General features: G+C 41.2%; 1 protein-coding gene and 1 long non-coding RNA gene across 2 annotated transcripts; one reads left to right on the top strand and one right to left on the bottom strand.

Annotated features, from left to right (window-relative positions):
* Nucleotides 1-621: 621 nt before the first annotated feature.
* On the bottom strand, nt 622-7,950 carry dhcr7 (7-dehydrocholesterol reductase). The gene is made up of 8 exons (XM_019261535.2): nt 7,822-7,950; nt 6,353-6,461; nt 4,925-5,147; nt 4,753-4,843; nt 4,369-4,582; nt 4,062-4,266; nt 2,326-2,457; nt 622-2,085 (listed from the first exon to the last, which is right to left on the bottom strand). Exons 2-8 carry the CDS (start codon nt 6,439-6,441, stop codon nt 1,621-1,623), a joined length of 1,419 nt encoding a protein of 472 aa, XP_019117080.2. The 5' UTR covers nt 6,442-6,461; nt 7,822-7,950; the 3' UTR covers nt 622-1,620.
* Nucleotides 7,951-17,714: 9,764 nt separating this feature from the next.
* On the top strand, nt 17,715-18,465 carry LOC113746359 (uncharacterized). Its single transcript, XR_003462792.1, has 3 exons — nt 17,715-17,748; nt 17,971-18,035; nt 18,389-18,465. It is a non-coding gene; the product is annotated as an uncharacterized LOC113746359 (long non-coding RNA).
* The last annotated feature ends 2,620 nt before the right edge of the window (nt 18,466-21,085 follow it).

The following is a 21,085-nucleotide window of genomic DNA, read 5'->3' as shown; positions in this document are numbered from 1 at the left end:
ACACAGAATAAATTGTATGGAACACGTTAAACTTGCATGAAGTTGATACAAATCTTAAAATTATGTTCATTCTAAACATGACTTATTATGTGATCTGTTAACATTTGAGTTTAAAATGTATCACTTTCACAAAATCATTCAGAAAGTAATATTATGTGTTACATCTACAGATATACACAGGTACATAACACCAGCAGGTGAGGTTAATGTTTAGCACATTCAAATGCTTCGTTATGTCAACCAAAAAAGACAAATCTTTCAGCCATACAGTATCTGACAATCCTAGCAGGCCAAAAAATATATTATAAATATGAAGCATGAACTCCGGGCCGTACTTTGGACATCACTGGTCTGACTTGATGGTGATGTTGAAACAGTTAAGTGTTTCAGATAAACTCACTGCTGTACAAATACAACTCTATCCACTGAGATTAGCTGTCATCTGCTGCCCCCTAGTGTTAAACATGAGAACTGACATCAAGGGTACAGTGGTGTGAGCTGTTACTATTATATGCTGTGGTTAGCTACTTTGATGGACACATTCATTCAGGATCCTTTTGACCACGCTGATCACCAAAATAGGAGAATATCACTAAAATAATACACAGAGAATACAAGTACTGTAGGTAGATAGAAAACAGTCATAACAAAAATTAAAGTTTATTTTGTTACTTTATGGAAGGCAGTGCTGGTATGAGGAAATAAAAACAAACAAAACAATGTTATGGTTGCACACAGAGCTTCAACGTGGCTAGACTTTGATCTACTCAACATGCTGGTCGAACACAAAGCAAATACAATCATCTCTAACTAACTCGTACCTTGTTAAGTTCAGCTTTAAGCTTCACAGCCTCAGCGAACATCAGTGAGAACAGAAAGTGCTGTTTGGGAATATCTGCGGTTCTTGCTGTCTAATGAGTCTGTAAATCTGTTTATCACGAGGCTGAATAATGTGAACATGCTGCTCTGAACCACAAGGAAGGAACTTCTCACCAACAAGACAACCTTTATACGAAGATTACATAACTTATTATGAGTCCGATTTCGTCAGTGAGGCAGGCAATTACATTTGGTCCATTAAGCTGAGTGTTCTGTGATAAGAAATTGCTTTTATGAAAAAAACAACAACAACAACAGGAGTTCAATTTTGGAATGAAAGAAACCAAAAAACATTAAATTCTCATATTTGAGAAACTAAACAAGCCGCTTTTTGGTATTTTTCTTTCACAAATGAATAAAGTTACCATGTTACCACTCCACTGCAGGACCGATGCGGCTTGAGTTGTACAATATATTGTACTATTTACAAAAATGTGTCACAGCATTATGAAAGCTGGTGTATCAAAAGGCAGAGATTTACATGAATACATGTAACTGAAATACACATGTGCAGCAGTTTATACATGTACTAAAAATACATACAAAACATCAGTCTGGTGTATTCTTCAGATGTATAAAACACACAGTCACACACACACACACACACACACACACACACACACACACACACACACACACACACACACACACACCTTGTGTTTATCTTGCTACCACACTCCAATTTCAGAATTTCTGTTACCTATGTTAGCCCCTCCCTGCCCCTCTGCCTCCTCTTCCCGTCTAAAAAACTCCAGGAATTAGCCGGTACGGCACAGCATCCGTGTAGCGTTTCCAGTCCTTGCCGTACTTGCTGCTGCACCGGTGCTCGTCGCGCACACAGCGGTGGACCAGCAGGATGGTCATGTAAATAATGTAGAAGTATGGGAGTATGTGGCTGAAGCCACAAGCGGCACAGTAGGCGAGTGATCCCATCAGGTCACCGGTGTAGTTGAAGTGCCGGGCCACTCCCCAGAAACCCGAGGTCAGGAGCTTGCTACGGTGGACGCCACCGTCAGCGGAGCGGTATGCGCACTCGATGTACGTTGGCTTCTTGCCCCAGATGGAGCAAGAAGCGTCAGTGCGCCGGAACAGGTCCTTCTGGTGGTTGGTGGAGCGGAAGATGTAATAACCAACAAGGCCAAGCAACAGGACAGCCAGGGCATGAGGGTTAGAGAGCTGGACTGGATGGTACACCAGGTACAGACCCTGGAGAGCCAGAACACATTTAATTAAACTTAATGTTGCTTTAGTGAATCTATTATTTAAATGTCCATGATGAGTACAATAATGATTATGTAAGTATTTATTAGATGGACTTTTCGATTCAGTTTTGCACTGTGATATCACTCACACTGTGAATTTACACATGATGCAGCTAAAGACCGCTTATTTTTTCAGATTTATTGTGTTAGTGTGTCTGTGTGTATGTGTGTGTGTGTGTGTTACCTGCAGTGTGTAGAGGTAGGGCAGCCAGACACAGTCACCCCAGCCCAGATACCATCCAAAGTGGTCATGGCAGATATCAATAGTCTTTAGGTACCACGCCTCGTTCCAGAAGAAATCCAACACATAGATGGCCTAAAAGAAAACACAGACGACACAATCCTCCAGTTATTATTATGACTCATGACAGAATGATGGATTCACTTTTTACTCAAACTGCAGCAGAGAGTCTTAAATGTAATAAAGTCAAAGAAGGATGAACATCTGTAATGGCACTGGATATCCGCGCTGATGTTCAGAATAGTGGTTTTGATTCCGTTCATGATGATTCGGTTACTTCTCAGATTTTATCCTGGGATGTTAAACTTCTTCTACATTAATCTAGTGAGCAACACTCATTTCATAAACTTTGGAATTATTTATTTTTGTTGGCAAATGATCGATCTCTCTACTGTTCGTAATGACAGGACATCAAATGGCTGGCTAGCATTAGGTACCTGGCAGGGACAAAGGAGAATCCACACACTGTTCAGTTGACTTTAACAACCCGACATCTCTTGGATAATCTCTCCTCAGACACAAACCGACAGCTCAGATCAGGGTGCCGTCTTTTCTCAGATAGGTGCGATCTTTATAATCACTACTAAGAGCCAGACTCTCTTCTTCTGTTGAATTTTATGGCAGTCTGTATCCACACGCTACATTACCACCAAGTGCTGGATTTAAACAGCTTCAGAATGCTAATTATTATCTCCCGATGTGTCGACAATGTTGAATGAACCTCCTTTCACCGTGTGTCTCCATCCTCTTAGCAGCTTCAGCATATGATAATCTCTTTTCTGCTGTGATCTGACTTTCATTTGCTTCATCCTTTTTTGGACCTGCGTTGACCCTGTTTGTCGATTCCCTTCACAGTGCAAACCATTTTATCTGCTTCTTTTTCTATTTAGCACTTCTCCACACACACACAACATGTCCCATATCCTCTGACTTCTCTACGTCCTGTAGCAACATGTCCAGATTCCTGACAGCAGGAACTGAGAGGTGATTTCAGAGGAGCTCTCTCATATGACTTAACCCTGTAACACTCAAAATACACTCTGACAGGAAATCCCCCCAAATTCAAACAAAACCAAATTAGCGTCCTCCACTATTGACACTCCTTTCTTCTTTTCTTCACTCCTGCTTCAAGTAGGAAGCCGGTCACAGAGATTAACACACTAAGCTTCAGAGCTCTATCTCACTTTCCGACCTCATGTGGAACCCTGAAAATCCTGTCTGCTTGGGTCACAGTTACTATTCCAAAAATTTACGTTTCGTCGTTCCTCATTGTCTGAATCACTCCTGCTCTGACTCTATTTACAATTCTCAGGTCTTACAGGTCTATAATGATTAAGGCTGGCTACAGTCTAGCCGGCTATGATCTGCTTTAGTTTTTCACTTAACACAACCTTATTGTGTCTTAATTACTTTTCATACAGCCCTAATCTTTAATCTTCAATCTTAATTGAGTTAGGAAGGACTCTTACACATCTCAGCCTAATTAGGTGAAAGATGCTCAAGAGTATCTAAAATTACAGTATAAAACGTAAGTATATGTGAGACGAACATGACATAAACAACTTTCTAGGGTTATAAAATGCAAAGTAAAAAGAAATCAACACCAACATGAGACATTTTGCAGCACAGGAATAGCACAGTTCTTCATAAGATACTCATCCATCCTTATTCCGGCTTACCTGCAGTACGTTGACAAGGATCATGGAGTTGGTGACATGGCCGTACAGTTCCTGCTGCTTGGCCATGTAGGACAGATTGATGAGAGTCCAGGCTACAATGCCGGGCCGGCCATTGAAGAAAAGCTTAAAGTCGAACCACTTGCCAATGCGTGGGTTGAACTCGATGCCCATCATGTAGTTGTAGAAGATGTTCCCTGTGAACTTGCTGTGGACGGAAACAAGTTAATGTTATCAGGTATTCTAAGCACTGTGCAGACACACAAAACATTTTTGCAGCTGTCATCTGGATGTGTTTATCAGTACTCACCAGTCCTCAGAGTTTGTGGGGAAAAGGTAGGCCTTTATAAAGGCAAAGGTGGACACAGAGTAGCCCAGTATGTTTGCACACCACATCAGGGGGATCCAGTTGTCGAAGATGATGGTGGGAGAAAACCAGTGGAAATAGTGTGCATTGGCAAACCACAGAGCATGAGTGATGAGCCAGCACTGCAGCCCATTGATCTCGTACTTGTTAATCAGACCTGCAGCAATGAAGGAGGAAGACAACTCGGGAAGTTTGATTTTACGACATCTGCACTGTGGGTTTGAAAATAAACATTTTTAATAGGGATCAAGTGTTGCATCAGGAGTCACTCTCTCTTAAAACAGATTAGTGTAATGCTCCTTAAACAAATGCGTGTGTGTTAATTACCAGCAGGGGTCCGTGCTCCGTCCTGCACTCCACCAACGAAGCCAGGAAGAAACTTATGAGCAACGTCAGGAATGCACATATAGAGGAACGCCTGAGGGACAACACAACCTGTAACTTACTTACATTTGCTGAAACAGCTGAAAACTTTCTGCATTACTTTCTAACTTCTTACCTGGAAGGCCACCCAGATGGCATATATCTTAGCAGCTGACCAGGTGAAGGAGGCTGCCTGGGCCCAGATGGTGAGGGGCGTGGTCTCTCCTTGGAGCAACTCAAACAGTGGCTGGCTGACGGAGCACTGGTACTGATCGCAGGCAATCACGAAGTAGAAGACAATGAAAGGGGCAAAGCAAAGGAGGCCGATGACGGAGATCAGGGAAAACCAGTCCACCTCCCTGAGGATGTCAGACATGCATACAGATACAGTATGAGGACATGACAGCAGATAAAGCTGTGATTGGTAACATCATGTTTTATGGACAAGGTTTGAGAAGAAAATACTGACACGTGAACTCAAAACTAATGCTCTATGTATACCATGTCAGATCTTTGTATTCCAAATATTACTAGCAAGTCAAATTAGGTGTTAAAAAAAAAAAAAAAGCTTTGGTGTTTTTCTATAAATGATATATAGCAGGCCCTTTTTTATTTGTTGATACTGGTCAACACAGGTATATCTGTATCCTTGTGTGTATGCACAGATATGAAAACTTTCTTAGTGTGAGTTATAAACTGATGTTGTTCACTGACAATCCCATGATGCCTTAAGTTGAGTCTGTCAACCACTCAGAGGCTGTGTGTGTGTGTGTGTGTGTGTGTCTGTGTGTGTGTGTGGCAGCTCTGATTTCAAACGCATTGCACAAAGGATGAACACAAGATTTGCCTCAGTCAGCTACCAAGACCTCAAAATGGTTTATAAACCACTAGTTATCATGAAAAACATTTTAGATTGTCATATAAGATAACTTTCATATACGATACCCCTACAATTAACTACTATGATGTCATATTAAAAAAGCAAAAAAACAAACATCAACAGCAAACTTCAAATGAAGGACGGCATCATTTGCACTTTACTGCGTATGTACAAGCAACCAATGAATAAAACTATATTATTTAACAAAAAGTGAGACTTAAATGTTAATTATTTAATTTTAGAAGTGACTTGCCTTTACTTGGTTGAAAGCAACCTTGTGGTAATTATTGTGGTAATTTTCTCTGCTGCTCTCAAAGGTTTTTGTGTGTTGGGAGGATAAACCGATCATCACAGGTATGGTGATCTGGTTACTGTAATTATGCCATAATCCCAGAAGACTGATAAACGACACTGACTATATCAATTATTTACTGTGTTGACAGGTACTAGGTCAGGTCTGTGTGATGTAATCTAGACAATCTAAAGGGGGCACAGTGGTGCAAGTGGTTAGTACTGTCACCTCACAGCAGAAAGGTCCCTGCTTCAAAGAGTTTCCATGTTCTCTCTGTGTGGAACTGGCAACCTGTCCAAGGTGTACCCCGCCTTTTGCCCAATGCCAGCTGGGATCAGCTCCAGTCCACCATGACATGGCCTTTAGCAAACTGCGACATAAATTCAACTCACCATGCTCTCCCCCACTGTGCTGGCTGCTCCCCGTGTCCAGATGTCTTCCCGTTGGTACTGTGCTGGGCTCGTCTCCTGGTTGCCTCCATGGCCACTGCGCCTTTGACTTCTGGAGAGCGGTCAGATTATCAGTAGGGATGTAACGATACACTCAACTCACGACTCGATTCGAGTCACGATTCTTTGATCACGATACGATTTTTTAAAATCAAAATGAGCTACAGACAAATTATGACCAAATAAAATTATCTTTTTATTTGTAAGAAAAAAACATACAACAAAACACATGACAAATATCTCCTTTCTTTAGAAACAATCTCACAGTAAACTGCTGTTAACTGGTAGCGTAGCATATTTAACTCTTGTCTGGCGGGCACTCGCTTCTGAAACACTCCCAGTGGGGTTTGAAGTCGTGTGCAGGACGGACCAAATACGCCACGCTCACGCAATGTGCCGGGGAAGCCTTGACCAGTGAGAGCCCGCGCTGTGCGGGGTTCCCATTCGCCAAGAATCGCGATTCATTTTTTCTGTCGATCCATGCAAGTCGTCACGATTTTTTTGTCATGATGCATCGTTACATCCCTAATTATCAGGTTAGGATCAGTGATCACTGGTGGCATGCTGAACTCTGGACACTCTGGTCATTTTTAAGACAGAGCAACATACAGGGACACCCACAAGAAGAATAACTGTACATATAGAAAAAAAAAGATGATCTCTCCTCACAGAATCTTTTTGTGTGTTCTGTCAAACAAAATGCTCAAAATGCTGCAGTTGTAGTTTAGATCCACAGGCTGATCTCTTGGGACCTGATGATGAGGTAACTGGGGGAATTTAAAGTTCACATCCTTGGAGATGTGAGATAACAAACACAGCCTTGAATGGAGGTCAGCTTGATAAAGCTACTGTAGCAAGACTGAAATTACCTCCACGGGAACAGTCTACACTACAGGAGTGTGGCACTCGTCAGTATATTTCCTCATTCTGCCTTTTTTTCTATTTGCACTGTGCATATGTGCACCTTAAGCCAATAAAATGAATGAATTTAAATATACCATCTCTGTGTTTATTCTACATTAATTTGATCATTTTACATAAATAAATATTCATTATAAGCTTTAGTCTCAAAATGCATTTAATTTATTGATACATTTATTGATAGATTAATCGCGATTAATTACAGAAATTTTTGCGATTAATTAGTTAATTTCTTTTAATCGATTGACAGCCCTAATAATAATATAATAATATAATATAATCTCTGTAACACACACACACACCTCTACAATAAAGGGAATGCCCATTCAGCTGGAATAACAACCATTCACACTAAAGCTACAACAACAATAGAGCTGACCACCTCCACCACTGTTGCGTAACTTCAACAAAACCTCAGCAGTTCAGTCTGTTTGTGCTATAAAGGATTATAACCTCGTTACAGATGCTCTTCTGCACCGTAGCTCACTCACCTGTGCGTAAATCCACCGTGGGACAGGAAGGGAGGAAGCCTGCTCGTCTGGTCCTGGTCCAGGTGCTACTGGTGCTGGTTTTCCTGCAGACGCTGGAGGAAACTCCCCGTAGTGTCACACGCTGGATGCGCCCATAGCGCCACTACGTATTAAAATCCTACCAATGAAATCCGCACGGAGGCGGGCCTGGGAAGAAAACTGGCCTCTGATTGGACAGTGCTAACTGGAGCCACCAGCACCTGACAAAGCCGCCAGTGTAAGTGATGGGAAGTTCGGTTCTTTTTAGTGAGTCGGATCATTTGACTCAGCTCACCAAGAAGAGCCGGCTCTTTCGGCTCCCAAACGGCTTTACCTCTTTACAAAAGGTATAGTGCTGTAATTTTTGTATGTACAGTCATCCCTCGCTATTTCACTCACTGTTTCATGGATTTTTTTAGTGTAATTTTGCATGCTTTTTTTTTTTACAGCATACTGTACAGTATGAAAGCGCATTGTGTTCTGCGTCCTAAATTGACTAAGGGAGAACCGAACATGTGTTCTGCGTCCTGATTAACTAAGGGAGTACTGTACAAAATGCGTGTAAAAAGGTGGTATAAAAGTGTGTGGTTGTAAAACATTTATAATAATTGTTAAACTTACTTCGCGGATTTCGTTTATTGCGGGTTATTTTTAGAACGTATCCCCCGCGCTAAACGAGGGACCACTGTATACCTTTTATAATACAGACAATTCTAGCGCATTTTTGACTTGATGATTTGTATGTGTACGCATATATCATTTAAATTATTCAATACATCCTTTCTATGTATTCAAAAGTAAAAAAAAAATGCATTTTCTAATATCAATAAATTGCTTTAGCCAATTGTTTTCATTGCATTTACAGACTGTTACTTTGTAAACTTCCTAAAATATTGTACAACATTTTGATGGAGCCTTGCATGTGCCTTTTATAAAAGCTTATACACATGTAAATATGTACATGCCACTGTGGTACAGCTATGCAGCATGCCAAGGAGACGACGAGCATGTCACAGTTGACACAGTTGCATTTACAGATCGTTGTAAACTCTCTGAAAACGCCCCAATGAATGAGCTAACTTAACTGTAGAACCGCTCTGCTACACAAAGCAGATAGAAAAACCTAGAAATACTTAAACATAAAAAGCAAAACAAGGACAGCTATTGACTGTTGGATGCACATCATGCACATTCAGTCACTGCATGCATGGAGCACCGGTAGCGCACTGTATTACTTTACAAAACACACACAATAAATAAAAATAAACGCCTCACGGACGTGAGTCGGTTCCCATTGTTCACTTAAAAGAGTCGGCTCTTTGAACCGGCTCGTCCATGACTGACACATCACTACTCCAGTGGTTGAATGGTTAAACAACGAGCTGGCAACATTATGGCATCATGATTATCTTCTTTATCTTCTTTAGCTATGCAAACACTGCCTGACTCCTTTGGCATACAAGCTTTTCATAACAGGCAGTTATGTTATAACAGATATTAGAAATAAATGCACAATGACCATTTCTTTCTTGATGTCTCCCCTTAATGCTCTTTATAGACAAGCCAACCACATGCATACAGTAACATAAACCTCCATCTTCAACATCAAATGAAAGAACAAATAACAACATAAATACATGAAAAGAGCAATTAAATGTCATAGTTTCAAAGAGCAGGTGGGTATTACATGCACAAACGAGACTGAGCTGCAGTTAAACAAATGCAAACTTTAAATCTACTCTACAATAAATTCATGTACACAAATCTGTGTGTTTCAGTCAATTCAAAACATAAACAGCTTGATGAAATTTTAGGTCAACCCAAGCTAGGAACATACAATCTCCTCACATTATGATCCAGAGAACTGAAGAACCTTTAACCTGAGTACAGAGACCAGAAAAGGTAACTTCAGATTGACTTATTGACACTGCAAACAGACCGTCATGTTTAATTTTCCATTACTATAGTCTATATCATCAGTGTCACATGTATGCAGTGGTGAGCAGTTATTATTTTCCAGTGTCACAATATCATATTATTGTAATTATTGTTTTATTTCCATATTTCCTTTCTTTTAGGGGGGATAAAAGGTTCATCCATAGTAAAATCTGCAGCACTTGAAGGAAGTTGTCCTGTGTTTCCAGGTGCATGTACATAAATGTACCACTAGAGGGTAGTACTCAGCTGTGACATAAACAGACACCGACTTAGAAAATGAAACAATATTGCAGCACAGGTTAAGTGAACAAAAGTATTGAGATGCTGCTCAAGCCCATACCACCACTACCACCACCACCACCTGTCTGTATGTAGGAAAATGCACTAAATCGTATGTCTGTTTTTCAGCCAGTCAAAACAATCGAATCAGTTTAGATGTGGAACATTGTGCTTGATCGGGCAGAGCACAGTCTGCTCTTCATTTTATTATGTCAGCATTCTCTGAACTCTGCTGGGAGGTTGGTAGGGATTAGTTTTCCCTGCTGAATCCTCATTGCTGCTCAGATTTTTCTAAAGCCATTCCAGAGAGCAGAGCATTCTCTGCAAGCCTCCACCCACAGGAAATGTCAGAGCGTTAAGTTCTTCTGTAACCTGCTGGTCTTGACTGTCATGATGCTATGGATAGATTTTGATGGCTTGACAGTGCTGGATCTGTGCCCCTATGTGTCATCTCTCTCCACCCAGTGCATCCTCACTCACCGAAGTCACTACTGGGCTAACAGGACTGAGCACCGTCTAAACCTGTCGACCCAGATCTCACTTAGACTGCAAAAAGGTTAAAAAAAAATGGTGGCGAGGAGGAGAGAAGCCTGTTTATTTTAACATCCACCTTTGGAATGTGTTAAAATGTGAATAGCTGATTAGGGAAAAAGAAAATCTTCACGAATGGCTCTAATATTTGGAGAGGGGATAAATTCCTGCCTCGTTACTTGTGGCTTTTTGCGCCAAGTTAGACATTCCACCATCGTATTATCCCCCTTCGTGTAATCAGCACCAAACACACTCCTTCTGAGACTCTTCAAGACTCTGATCCTGCTGGTAAGAAATGCAGCCATGAGCTTGTTGAATAGTATTACAAATGTTTTATTCTAGTAATGTTAAGAGGATATTGCTAATTTCTTAAAATGAAATAAGAAAAAGAACATATACCTGATTTGATTCTTCTCTAGATCTACTAATTCCCTGCATAACCTAACCTTCTATCATCGTGCATCACTGTGTGACCTCCATCTTTCTGTTTTTTTTTGTCTTTCTTTTACAGCACGCTGCTATGTCTGTTGGTCTCTTTCCTATTCCCCTCTGCAACTCCTCTTGTTTTTGTTTTCTACCATTTTGTTCTGCCTATGTCTCTACAGTTCTTCTCTCTTTCCATTCCTCTCTTCTATACTCTTTGATCAGATGCCTTGTTGCTATGCTGTATCCAGACAGTGTGATGTATCTGGGCCAAGCAGCAGACATCACTGCTTCACAATATGTCTCAGACATGGAAGAGATTTTGTGCTGTTGGCACCTTTTGTTACCTTGTGAAATGTGGAATTTGATATAAAAACACACCAGTCTGCTCTCAGGGAGTTCATTTATTGAACACTTTTGCTAACCTGGTTGACATTTTGTGATGTTTAGACTATATTACTCCATAAGCTGGACTGCACAGTACATAGATATAGTTTAGCATTTAGTATTTATTATAATAATTATATTTTTTATGCTTAAAAAGTAGGCTATATATATGTTCTGGTAACAATCCCAGAATGCAATATATCCTAATTTTTAGGTGCAGAAATTACTATTGTGACACTCAACACCTCTCAATGATGACTAAAAAAATGTCAATTAAGATTTAGTCAATCTTCATTGCTCACTATAGAATGATATACTGAGTTTGTATTATGTAAAGAACAGCCTTAGTGTCCTTCATAACAGAACTGCAGCCATATTCACAGACACAAATATAGGTTATTTTCAAGGCAGTGTCCTTACAGAACAATCATGGGTTTAACTACTAACATTAAAGTGTCTCCCAGTAAACTGCAACAGTGAGCCAGCATGCACAATACCAAGGACCTGAAACTGGCTAAACTGGAATTATTCGTCATCAATAATTATATTATTTAAAACTGTGGACAGGGCTCAGGAGAACATTAGCACACCTGCAAATTGTTAACTAATCACTCTCCCCTTTATCAGTAGCGTGCTGGACTGGGCAGCAGAGCAGAGTGGGACTGGAAGAGACCCACAAACAGCAGACGGCAGTGAGACGTTGAAAAGCTCTGCAAACGGCTGTATTGTGTGGGTGAAGTTTGTGGTGTGTCGCCCCGACAAATAAAGAACACTGAGAAACGGCTTTAGTGTTTGTGTTTAGAGTGTTTGTGCTGAGAGAACCCGGTGGCAGTAAGTCTGTCACAACATAATCAAGTCAAATCTAATTTTATTTGTATAGCCCAAAGTCACAAAATACATTTGCCTCACAGGGAGTGACACCCTCTGTCCTTAGACCCTCGGTTCAAGTGAGGAAAAACCCACAAAAAACCTTTAACAGGGAGAAAAGGTGGAAGAAACCTCAGGAAGAGCCACAGAGGAGGGATCCCTCTCCCAGGACGGACAGACGTGCAATAGATGTCACATGCACAGAACAAATCAACACAAACATATTGTACAATTACAATGAATGATAAAATGATTACAGTAACAGTGGAACCTGTGATAGAGATAGAGAGACACAGATGCACAGCAGCAGCAAATCATTAACTAACTATAAACTGTAATGGAGATATAGTAACAATAATGACAGTATAATATATGTAGTACCAAATCAGAAAAAAAAATAAAATACTTTTTTTAGTCAAGTCTAGTTCAAGTCAAGTGTAAGGTGCAGTTTAAGTATGAATGCTGATCAGAGCATAAACTGTAGAATGTAAAAACTAAATATCTTCCCATTTTTTTACTACGCCTTACAATGAAATGCCACGTTTGTTTGATTTTGACAGGCATGTGTTTTTTTTTTGCAGTGCAGCTCCTGGGTTATTCCACAAAAACTGAATAGGTTAACACAAAAGAATGCAACGTTATTACCAAGTGCAGTGAGGAAGGTCTGTACTCCATCCCTGTGCATATTTGTGTGATCAATATAAAAAGAGTTGGCAGTGGGGTGTGTGTGTGTTGGGTGGTGGGGTTTTTTTGGGGGGGGGTGCAGGTTGCCTGACAAATCTCACCCTAATCAGCTCCCCTGGGATAGTGCATGTGGCTGTATGTAAAACACATGCACTGTTCTGAATGTATGAATATTGTGTATATACGAGCTGGGATAGAGCATACTGGTGTGTGTGTGTGTGTGTGTGTGTGTGTCCCTTTGTTAGTGTTTAAGTTGTGAATACGAGGGTCCATGCTGTATCAGAGACGCAGTGCAACATGGCTCTTAAATAATTTACTATAAATGAAAGTGAAAAATTAATGAGAGCAGATCCTCTCTCCTGTTTGTCCTCCCCCTCTCCTGTTGTCCTGATGTAAAAGTCTTCCTCCCCTCTCCTGCTTAGTTAGCCTCAATATCAGGCTTGCCATAAACATTAAAAGAACCTTCATGTCTTACATGCGTCCATGATAAACAACCCTCAGAAACAAACCAAATTCTATGACTGTTTCCATTTTTCAGATAAAATTTGTCGTGAGGGAACGTGAACCAGCCTGCTGAGTGTTTAATGTATGGGTAAAGAATATGTCAGAGCTTGGTGAAAGGTCTCAGCTGATCACACTGCGCTGCTGTGTGTCTGATGTCAGTCACGTCTTTGTAAAAGTGTTAAGAAGCTTTCAGATTACTTTTAAACATTTTCAAACCTCAGAGCATGTTTCAAGCAAGTTCTCTGTTGTCATGGTGCTTTTGTCCTTCACCTGACCTCTGAGGTTTTTGCTCAGAAAACGCTACATTATCAGTCAATCAATACAAGCCTTACCCCTGTAATTGGATTCATCACACTGTATCAACTGAAGCCCACTAAGGGCTGTGTAATTACCAAAACACATTAGTACTAAATGTAATCTGTTGAAGATAGGGTTGAATTATGGCATTATCTTAACTGTTTTCTTGTATTGTGGTCATGAGCAATCATGGTTAATTGTGACTCCACAACCCTGTACTAGATAAAGCAGGTAATAGACAATAAATACATGTTAGTATCTATCTATCTATCTATCTATCTATCTATCTCTCTTAAAATATATATATTTCACATTTCTTTATTTTGGTCATATGGTGCATGATGCATATTCAAAAGTTCTAATCAGTGAAGTCTAATGACGTAAAGTACTGTCTAGTATGACCACAGAATACATCAGTACACTTGAATACATGGTTCTGAACACTGGAAACACAGAATCACTAAGCCAGCCTGAAGACAAGATCGTGTGTCAGCTAGACCAGGAACAACAGGATCATGATGTCATCTGCAATTCATATTTAATTGTACAAAATGAATCATGCAATGCCCAAAGAGGAGGGGGCTGAGCGAATTTAATAAATGTAAAATAATTGCAGCAACATTTCCATACAAACTGTACTAGATATGATATATAAATACATATTTTCTAGTATATGTACAAACTGGAGGTAATGTGTGTGTGAGGCAATGGTGACAGGATGTAATGAAAGAAAAACACAGACCATCTCATGGGGTCTTTATAAAGCAGTCCAGATGGGCATCATGATTACTCACTTCACATTTATTTTTATCGAGAGATTCCAACAGTAAGGATCTTTAACTACAGCTCAGGATGTTTGTGCGTCAAATAAGGAAAGATGATCTGTTTTTTTTTAATTTAGAGAAGCAGTGCTGTGCCGTAAGCTTGGTTTGTGTTGGGTTTCAGAAAGAGGGTGTTTGACTATGGGTGATTTGTCCATCTTTTTTACTGAATAACATTGTCCTGAATAACTCCGGTGAGAGTGTATCTCGCCTTTTCTGGCTCCAGTATGTCCTATCTGTTATTAGAGAAATCAAAGCTGCATGTAGCTGAAGGAAATTTCTCTCATGTTGTGCAGTAAAATGCATTTACAGTGTGCTGTACTTTGCTTTAGTGTAAAGGGAAAAGTCAAAAGTTTAAAGAGGAACATATGTAACATTTGCCCTGGTCCAGGAACTGACCTGGAAGCGGTGCTGAGTTTATTTCCTGGTTTGTGAATTAATACCTTTAATGTCATGAATGTTCAGCATAGCTGGTCCTCATGCCTATGGGGTACTCTCATAAGGAGAATTAGGCCGACACAATAAGTGAACCAACACACTGTTTTTAGATGCCTGAAGCCTCAGCGGAAACGAGTACACAAACATATACAATACATTGTGGCAAAAGTCAATGAAATTAAAGTCTGTGAGACATTTCCTGATGCCCTGATGACCTGTGATATTATCCGCTGTAAGCACTATATTGCAAGATTCATCACTTCTGCTCATCAGTGCTTTTTTTCCCCTCTTGAAAATGCTCATTATGGGTAACAATCTCAGTCCATGGCACTTCCTGTAGCTGCTTCACAAAAGTTTCCCAGCAGCCAAACAGCCTCTTCAGTCACCACAATGTTTACAGTGACTGATGCAACGAAGAGGTGTGCACAGCAGGCTCTTACACTTTGCATATAACATTAAACAAATCTTATTCATATGCCCATAAATGTTCAGCTATTATGACAACTTAACCCTCAAACCATGTAGCGAAGAATGGCATAAATGGGAAGTTGACACACAACTTCAGCAGAAGTAGTGAATTGCGGTGAGGTGTGGTGGTAGTAGCATTAGTGATGTGAAAGTGGCTCAGTCTGAATAATGTGCAGGGCGTTGTGAAGTGTGAGAATGGAACCAAATCCAAATTAATACTGATGTAGCCTGCAATTAAGACCCTTAAGCATTTTAAAGACAGCACAAGTAAAGCATACACCAAGGAAGCACAGGCATACAAGCAGAGTGGGCAGAGGCCATCACTACACATAATATTTTTAACTACTCATAATTAGGAAAAAAACTAAATGTACAAGCTTAATTTTAACCCCTCTGCTCTGCCCACCCATCCTCAGCAACCCAAAGATACAACAAGAGCAGGATATACAGAGTTCAGGGACTGACATAACAAATAGTCTGGCACAAAAAGGAACTGAGACTTAACATTATCAAATGATTGCTGACATTCAGATTCAGCAGCTCTATTAAAGGCAACACATTGATGGGAAACTTATGCAGAAACTGGAGTTCCTCTTTTGTTGTAGGTTGTGGATACAGGCCAAAAGGAGACAAGAGCCAGACTGAACTGAATTTGCCAAAGAAGCTATTTTCATGAAAAAGCTGTAAAAGCTGACTGTACAGTATACCTGCTCAGCACCAAATGGCACACTGAGACAGTTAGAGACAAGCTGGTGAACATAGTGAACATTTAGAAGCAAAAGAAATCAGTATTTCACTCAGGAGACCAAAAACCTATACAATCAAATGTTTGCTTACACTTTCATTGTACTGACATTTTTAGAAAGAGGCCAACAGAGAGTTGGCCAGAGAGAGGCTGACATATAGGAAAACCAGCCTAACCTAACTTTTGTGTCAGTGCAATCTTGTGTATCAACGTAAAAAGGGATATGTCAGTTTTGTGATCAAAGATGGTTTATGCTGACCCCAAGTCATAAAAATACCCCTGCTATTTCAGGGTAAACAATACTGTAAGGGGTGTAGTAAGAACCCAAATGCAGCACACTGGACAAAGGTAATAAATGAAAGTCACTTTTATTGCACTTGGCTGGTAGACAAGTAGCACAGTTCAAAGCAACAGCTGAAATAGTCTCTTCTGGGCACAGCAAGCAGGTAAACAGGCAATCAAGTAGACTAACCAGGAATGAGCCACCGATAGCCGGGCCATCACCAGCTGGCAGAATCCAGAGGGGCCAGAAGCTGAACTCGTGGTCAGGGACAGAAGGCAGGGTCGGTTCCTGGGATTACAGAAAAACAGGTTAGTCCAAGGCAGGCAGAGTCAGCAACGAGCGCTCAGGCCAGAGAAAACTGCTGGAGAGTCTAGTGTGAACATGTAGAACAATCTAGCAGATAGTGAGTGAGCAGAGAGGGCTTAAATACTGGCTTGTTTTGTGATGGGAAGCAGGTGAGTCAAGCAGGTGAGGGGAGTTGGTCTGATGAGGGAGGTGTGGCTGGAAAAGTACTGAGAGGCAGGTGAGAGAGGAGCAGACTGTGACAAATACAATCCATAGATAGTATAAAACATGGCTGAAGTATCCGTGACATCAACCACAGGTTTCTAAAGAGCTGTTACTCTGCTCTGACCGTCAGCATCTTGACAGTCCTTCCTCCACCGCCTCCTTATTGTTCCAAAACCGGATGTGGACTGACCTGAGGCGGGCTGAATGATGGCTGGCTGCTCAAACAAACCACCTGTATGCAAAACTTTAAGCCTTAATATAATTTGGACGGGTGAATTCTTTAAAAAAAAAAAAAAGCCTCAGTACAGTTGTAAAACTCGGAAAAGGGTAAATTAGTTAAACCAAAGCAATTTCTGTACCAGGCTGTAAACATGTTTATTTCTGCTCATGGAGTTTGACTCGTTTTGTAGCCAGCCTCAAGTGGCCGTTTGAGGAACTGCAGTTTTTGGCACTTCTGCATTGGCTTTACTTTATAGCATGGAGGTTTTTCACAGGTTTTTCGCTACAGTCATGTTCTTTATTGCATTTTAATGCTGTTTTATTCACTCACACTGGTTTATGACAAAAATGTCCAATATACAGAATGTATATATGTAACATAGTTAAATAGGTCTGAGTTAAATCCAGCTAAATGGGACAACTACGCCACCTGCTGTTGAAAAGGTTCGCCTGCATGAATGCTAAAAGCAAGGGATTGTGGGTAGTCCTCAAAGCGATGAAGGACTTATGAGGAGGTAAACGTGTCTGTAGATGTCCGTGGGCAAAACAATGTTAAATTACGTTATAACTTTATATAAGTTCAGCTGGCTTCACTTGGCTAAGTAGTGTGTGGTTCAGAACATTTTCGCCATGTTTTCATTAAGTTGACTATATGTTTTTCATGTGTTTTGTCGAGTAATATTATGTATAGCTAGCAGCTGTTAACATCGTGTCGTGTCGTGTTGTCGTCTCTCCAGACAGAGGCGCTGTTGCCCACGAGATGAGATCTACCTCCTTTTATACTTTCTTGTTATGTATGCAGGTATGTACAGTACGTTGTCCTATGATGCGATCTTGAAATATGTAAATGAGTTGACCGAGTGATGTTGCTGGTTGTTCGCCAAAGTGTTTTGTACTGTATGTGTTATTTCTAACTATGTAAAATAGGTAACAGTCCAGAGTATATTTGCATATTGCATGCAATGTCGTAATGTTTTATTGATTGCCCGAATGTAATCCACTATACGATCACTATTTCTTTATTGTATTTTACTGAGTGTATGACATGTATTAAGTAGTCCTAAAAAAGCGATGAAGGACTTATGAGGAGACAGAGGCGCTGTTGCCCACGAGATGAGATCTACCTCCTTTTATACTTTCTTGTTATGTATGCAGATGCAGATGTGAATAAACCTGCTGATACCACAAGCCAGGCCAGTTCCTGAAGGTTTCATTTTAGAAGGAAGACATCCCACAAGGGTTACATTGGTGCCGTGACTCGTCCATGACCACGCCGGACCGGGCGGATGTCTTCACTGCATCATTTTGGAACTGCATATCTTTTTTTTCTATATATTGGACTATAAGGACTATTTGTTTCACTGCTTGTATATTCCATTGGAACTGTCATTTCATTTAAAGGGGGAATTTTGCTAGCAAGTATGAGTTTCAGCAGATTTGGGGCCTCTGATATGACGCCTTTTGGTGTTGGTAGGGGTAGAGGGATGCATAGCACACCTGTCCCATTTTCCCTAGGTAACCATGATGACACAACTTATGGTAATGACACTGTGCATAGCCCCTTAAGGTGTAAGGATGTAGTGGTGCCCCAAAGCCAACCTATAGTTGAGTCGCATCCACCTCAGTCTACTAGCACGCCAGACCCAAACCCACCTCCTGTAGATGTGAAGTTAGTTGACCAAATGAGCTCTATTGTGCAGCAGATAGGACAGCAGCTAGCTGATAGTATTATGTCACACCTCAACGCATCAAACCCCATAGCTGCTGTGCATGTAAGTCATGAAGACACGTGTAATAAAAAGGAGCCATCCCCTAGCCACACACTAGACCTCTCCCAAGTCCAGCTGGTCACTCAGAGAGCAGTTAAAGACCCACCTGTGTTCCGAGGGGAGAACTCAGAGACACTGTCTGTTGATGAATGGGAGGACTTGATGAAGAACTACATCAGAAAAAGTGGCATTCAACTGGACAATCAAGCTGAGGAGATTCTCATGCATCTGAGAGGCAGAGCAAAAGATGTGGTGAGATTTGGAATAAGAAACGGTGAGATTGATGTCCAGTCTAACCCTCAGGCCATCTATGGACTCCTGCGCAAACATTTCAGTTCTAGCCATAGCTCCTCTGTGCCCCTTGCTGATTTTTATTCCACCTTGCCAAAAGAACAAGAGGATCCATATGAATATTGGCTCAAACTGAACAGAGCTGCCGATGTTGCTGCAGATTGTCTCAAAGAGCAGGGCAAGATGTTTGACAACCCCACTATTGAGGTCACACGCATGTTCATCAGGCAGTGCCCCAATAGAGATTTAGCTCTTACCTTTAGGTCCAAGACAATTGATAAATGGTCGGCTCGTGAGGTTCAGGAAGTGTTAGATGAATACCATCTAGAGAAGGGACTCAAGTCTTTTGCAGAGAGAAATAGCAGAATCAACATAAATAAAGTTGAGATTGGCCCAAATGCTACTCTAGTTTCAGATGTCCCAGACCAGACAACAAATGTGAGCCAAGACACCTCTGCTCTAGAGAGGTTAATAGGGATGCTTGAGAAGGTGTTGCTTCAAGGCTCAGGACATGCTCAGGCCAACAGAAAGCCGCGTCACGACAGACTTCCGAAAATTGAGGGGTTAAATGACATGCCATGTTCAGTATGTAAAGACAGCTCTCATTCTGCCCTCACACACTGTCAAGAGAACAGGCTGTGTTTCGTGTGTCACTTACCTGGCCATTCAAGACGCAACTGCCCAGAGGGAAGACGTCCTGGTTTTTCTGGCCAGCAGGGAAACTGAATGGTCTGCGCGAAGGGGAGGGCAGCGCAGATCAAGTGAGTGAACCTCCCACTCTGGATTTGACAGACATTGATGATTATGAGTCATTGTATCACGCCTGTAGCAGCGTTGTGCCACTACAGAAAACACTGATCCTGCAAAACCTACAGAAACTCTCAAAGACTGATAGCCTATTCTACACAAATGTGACTGTTGATAATGGACATGTTTTCAATGCACTAGTGGACAGTGGATCTATGGCATGCACAATAAGTGAAACAGTTGATGCAAAACTTTCACAGTCAACCCCAGACATTGAGAAAAAATCGGCTGCGGACTTTGTCATTGTTGGTTGTGGTGGTCACCTTGTCACACCTTCTGCCATGTATGATCTCACTACATCTGTTTATGGCTATAAGGTTGTAATTCCTGTTCTAGTTGTGCCAGGCCAAACTGATGAAATGATCCTCGGCAGCAGTGCCATCAAATGGCTAATTTCACAAATGAAAAAGACTGTTACCGAAGAAAACACCACCTCTCCACTAAACAGTCCGCACAGAATGATGAACTGCCCCATCTCGTCTCTTTGCTGTCCAAGTCAGAAGGCAGCACTCTCAAAAGAAGTGTCACTCTGCAGCCAATGTCTGAACATTTGGTGTGGGCAAAACTGCCTACATTGGATGTTTCTGCAGTGGGGAGTACAGTCATCATCGAACCCACCCAATGCAAGACCAGACCTGCTCAAATTCTGGTGGGGAGAGTTGTCACTTCCTTATGGGGAGATGGCTGGGTTCCTGTCAAAATAGTAAATCCCACAGAGAAGCCGCTCACCCTTAAGAGGAATGCTAAGGTTGCAGATGTGTCCCCCTGTCTTTCTGTGCAGGACTTACCTGAACCAGACCGTGTTCAATCCAGTACACAGTACACGCAGGGCTCATCACCTGCACTGAGATCAGAGGAGGAGATAACACGCATCTTGAGTGACATGGGCTTGCAGGATTTGGACCTCTCCTCCTGTGAAGTCTCCCTTGAGTGGAAGGATAAACTGCTGCAGATTATTGAGCAGTATGAGTCCATCTTTTCAAGA

The sequence above is a fragment of the Larimichthys crocea genome, chromosome VIII (assembly GCF_000972845.2).
Source record: "Larimichthys crocea isolate SSNF chromosome VIII, L_crocea_2.0, whole genome shotgun sequence".
NCBI lineage: Eukaryota > Metazoa > Chordata > Actinopteri > Sciaenidae > Larimichthys > Larimichthys crocea.
Note: the sequence above shows the minus strand (reverse complement) of the source record. Positions and strands in the feature narration are given on the sequence as shown.

Bases quoted from the DNA above. Each gene is read 5' to 3' on its own strand.
- dhcr7 (XM_019261535.2), bottom strand. From the start codon at position 6,441: ATGGAGGCAACCAGGAGACGAGCCCAGCACAGTACCAACGGGAAGACA. The intron at 4,267-4,368 runs GTGAGTACTGAT...TTCCGTCCACAG, and splicing joins CCCACAAACTCTGAGGACTG to CAAGTTCACAGGGAACATCT. The intron at 2,458-4,061 runs GTAAGCCGGAAT...GTTTTCTTTTAG, and splicing joins TCCTTGTCAACGTACTGCAG to GCCATCTATGTGTTGGATTT.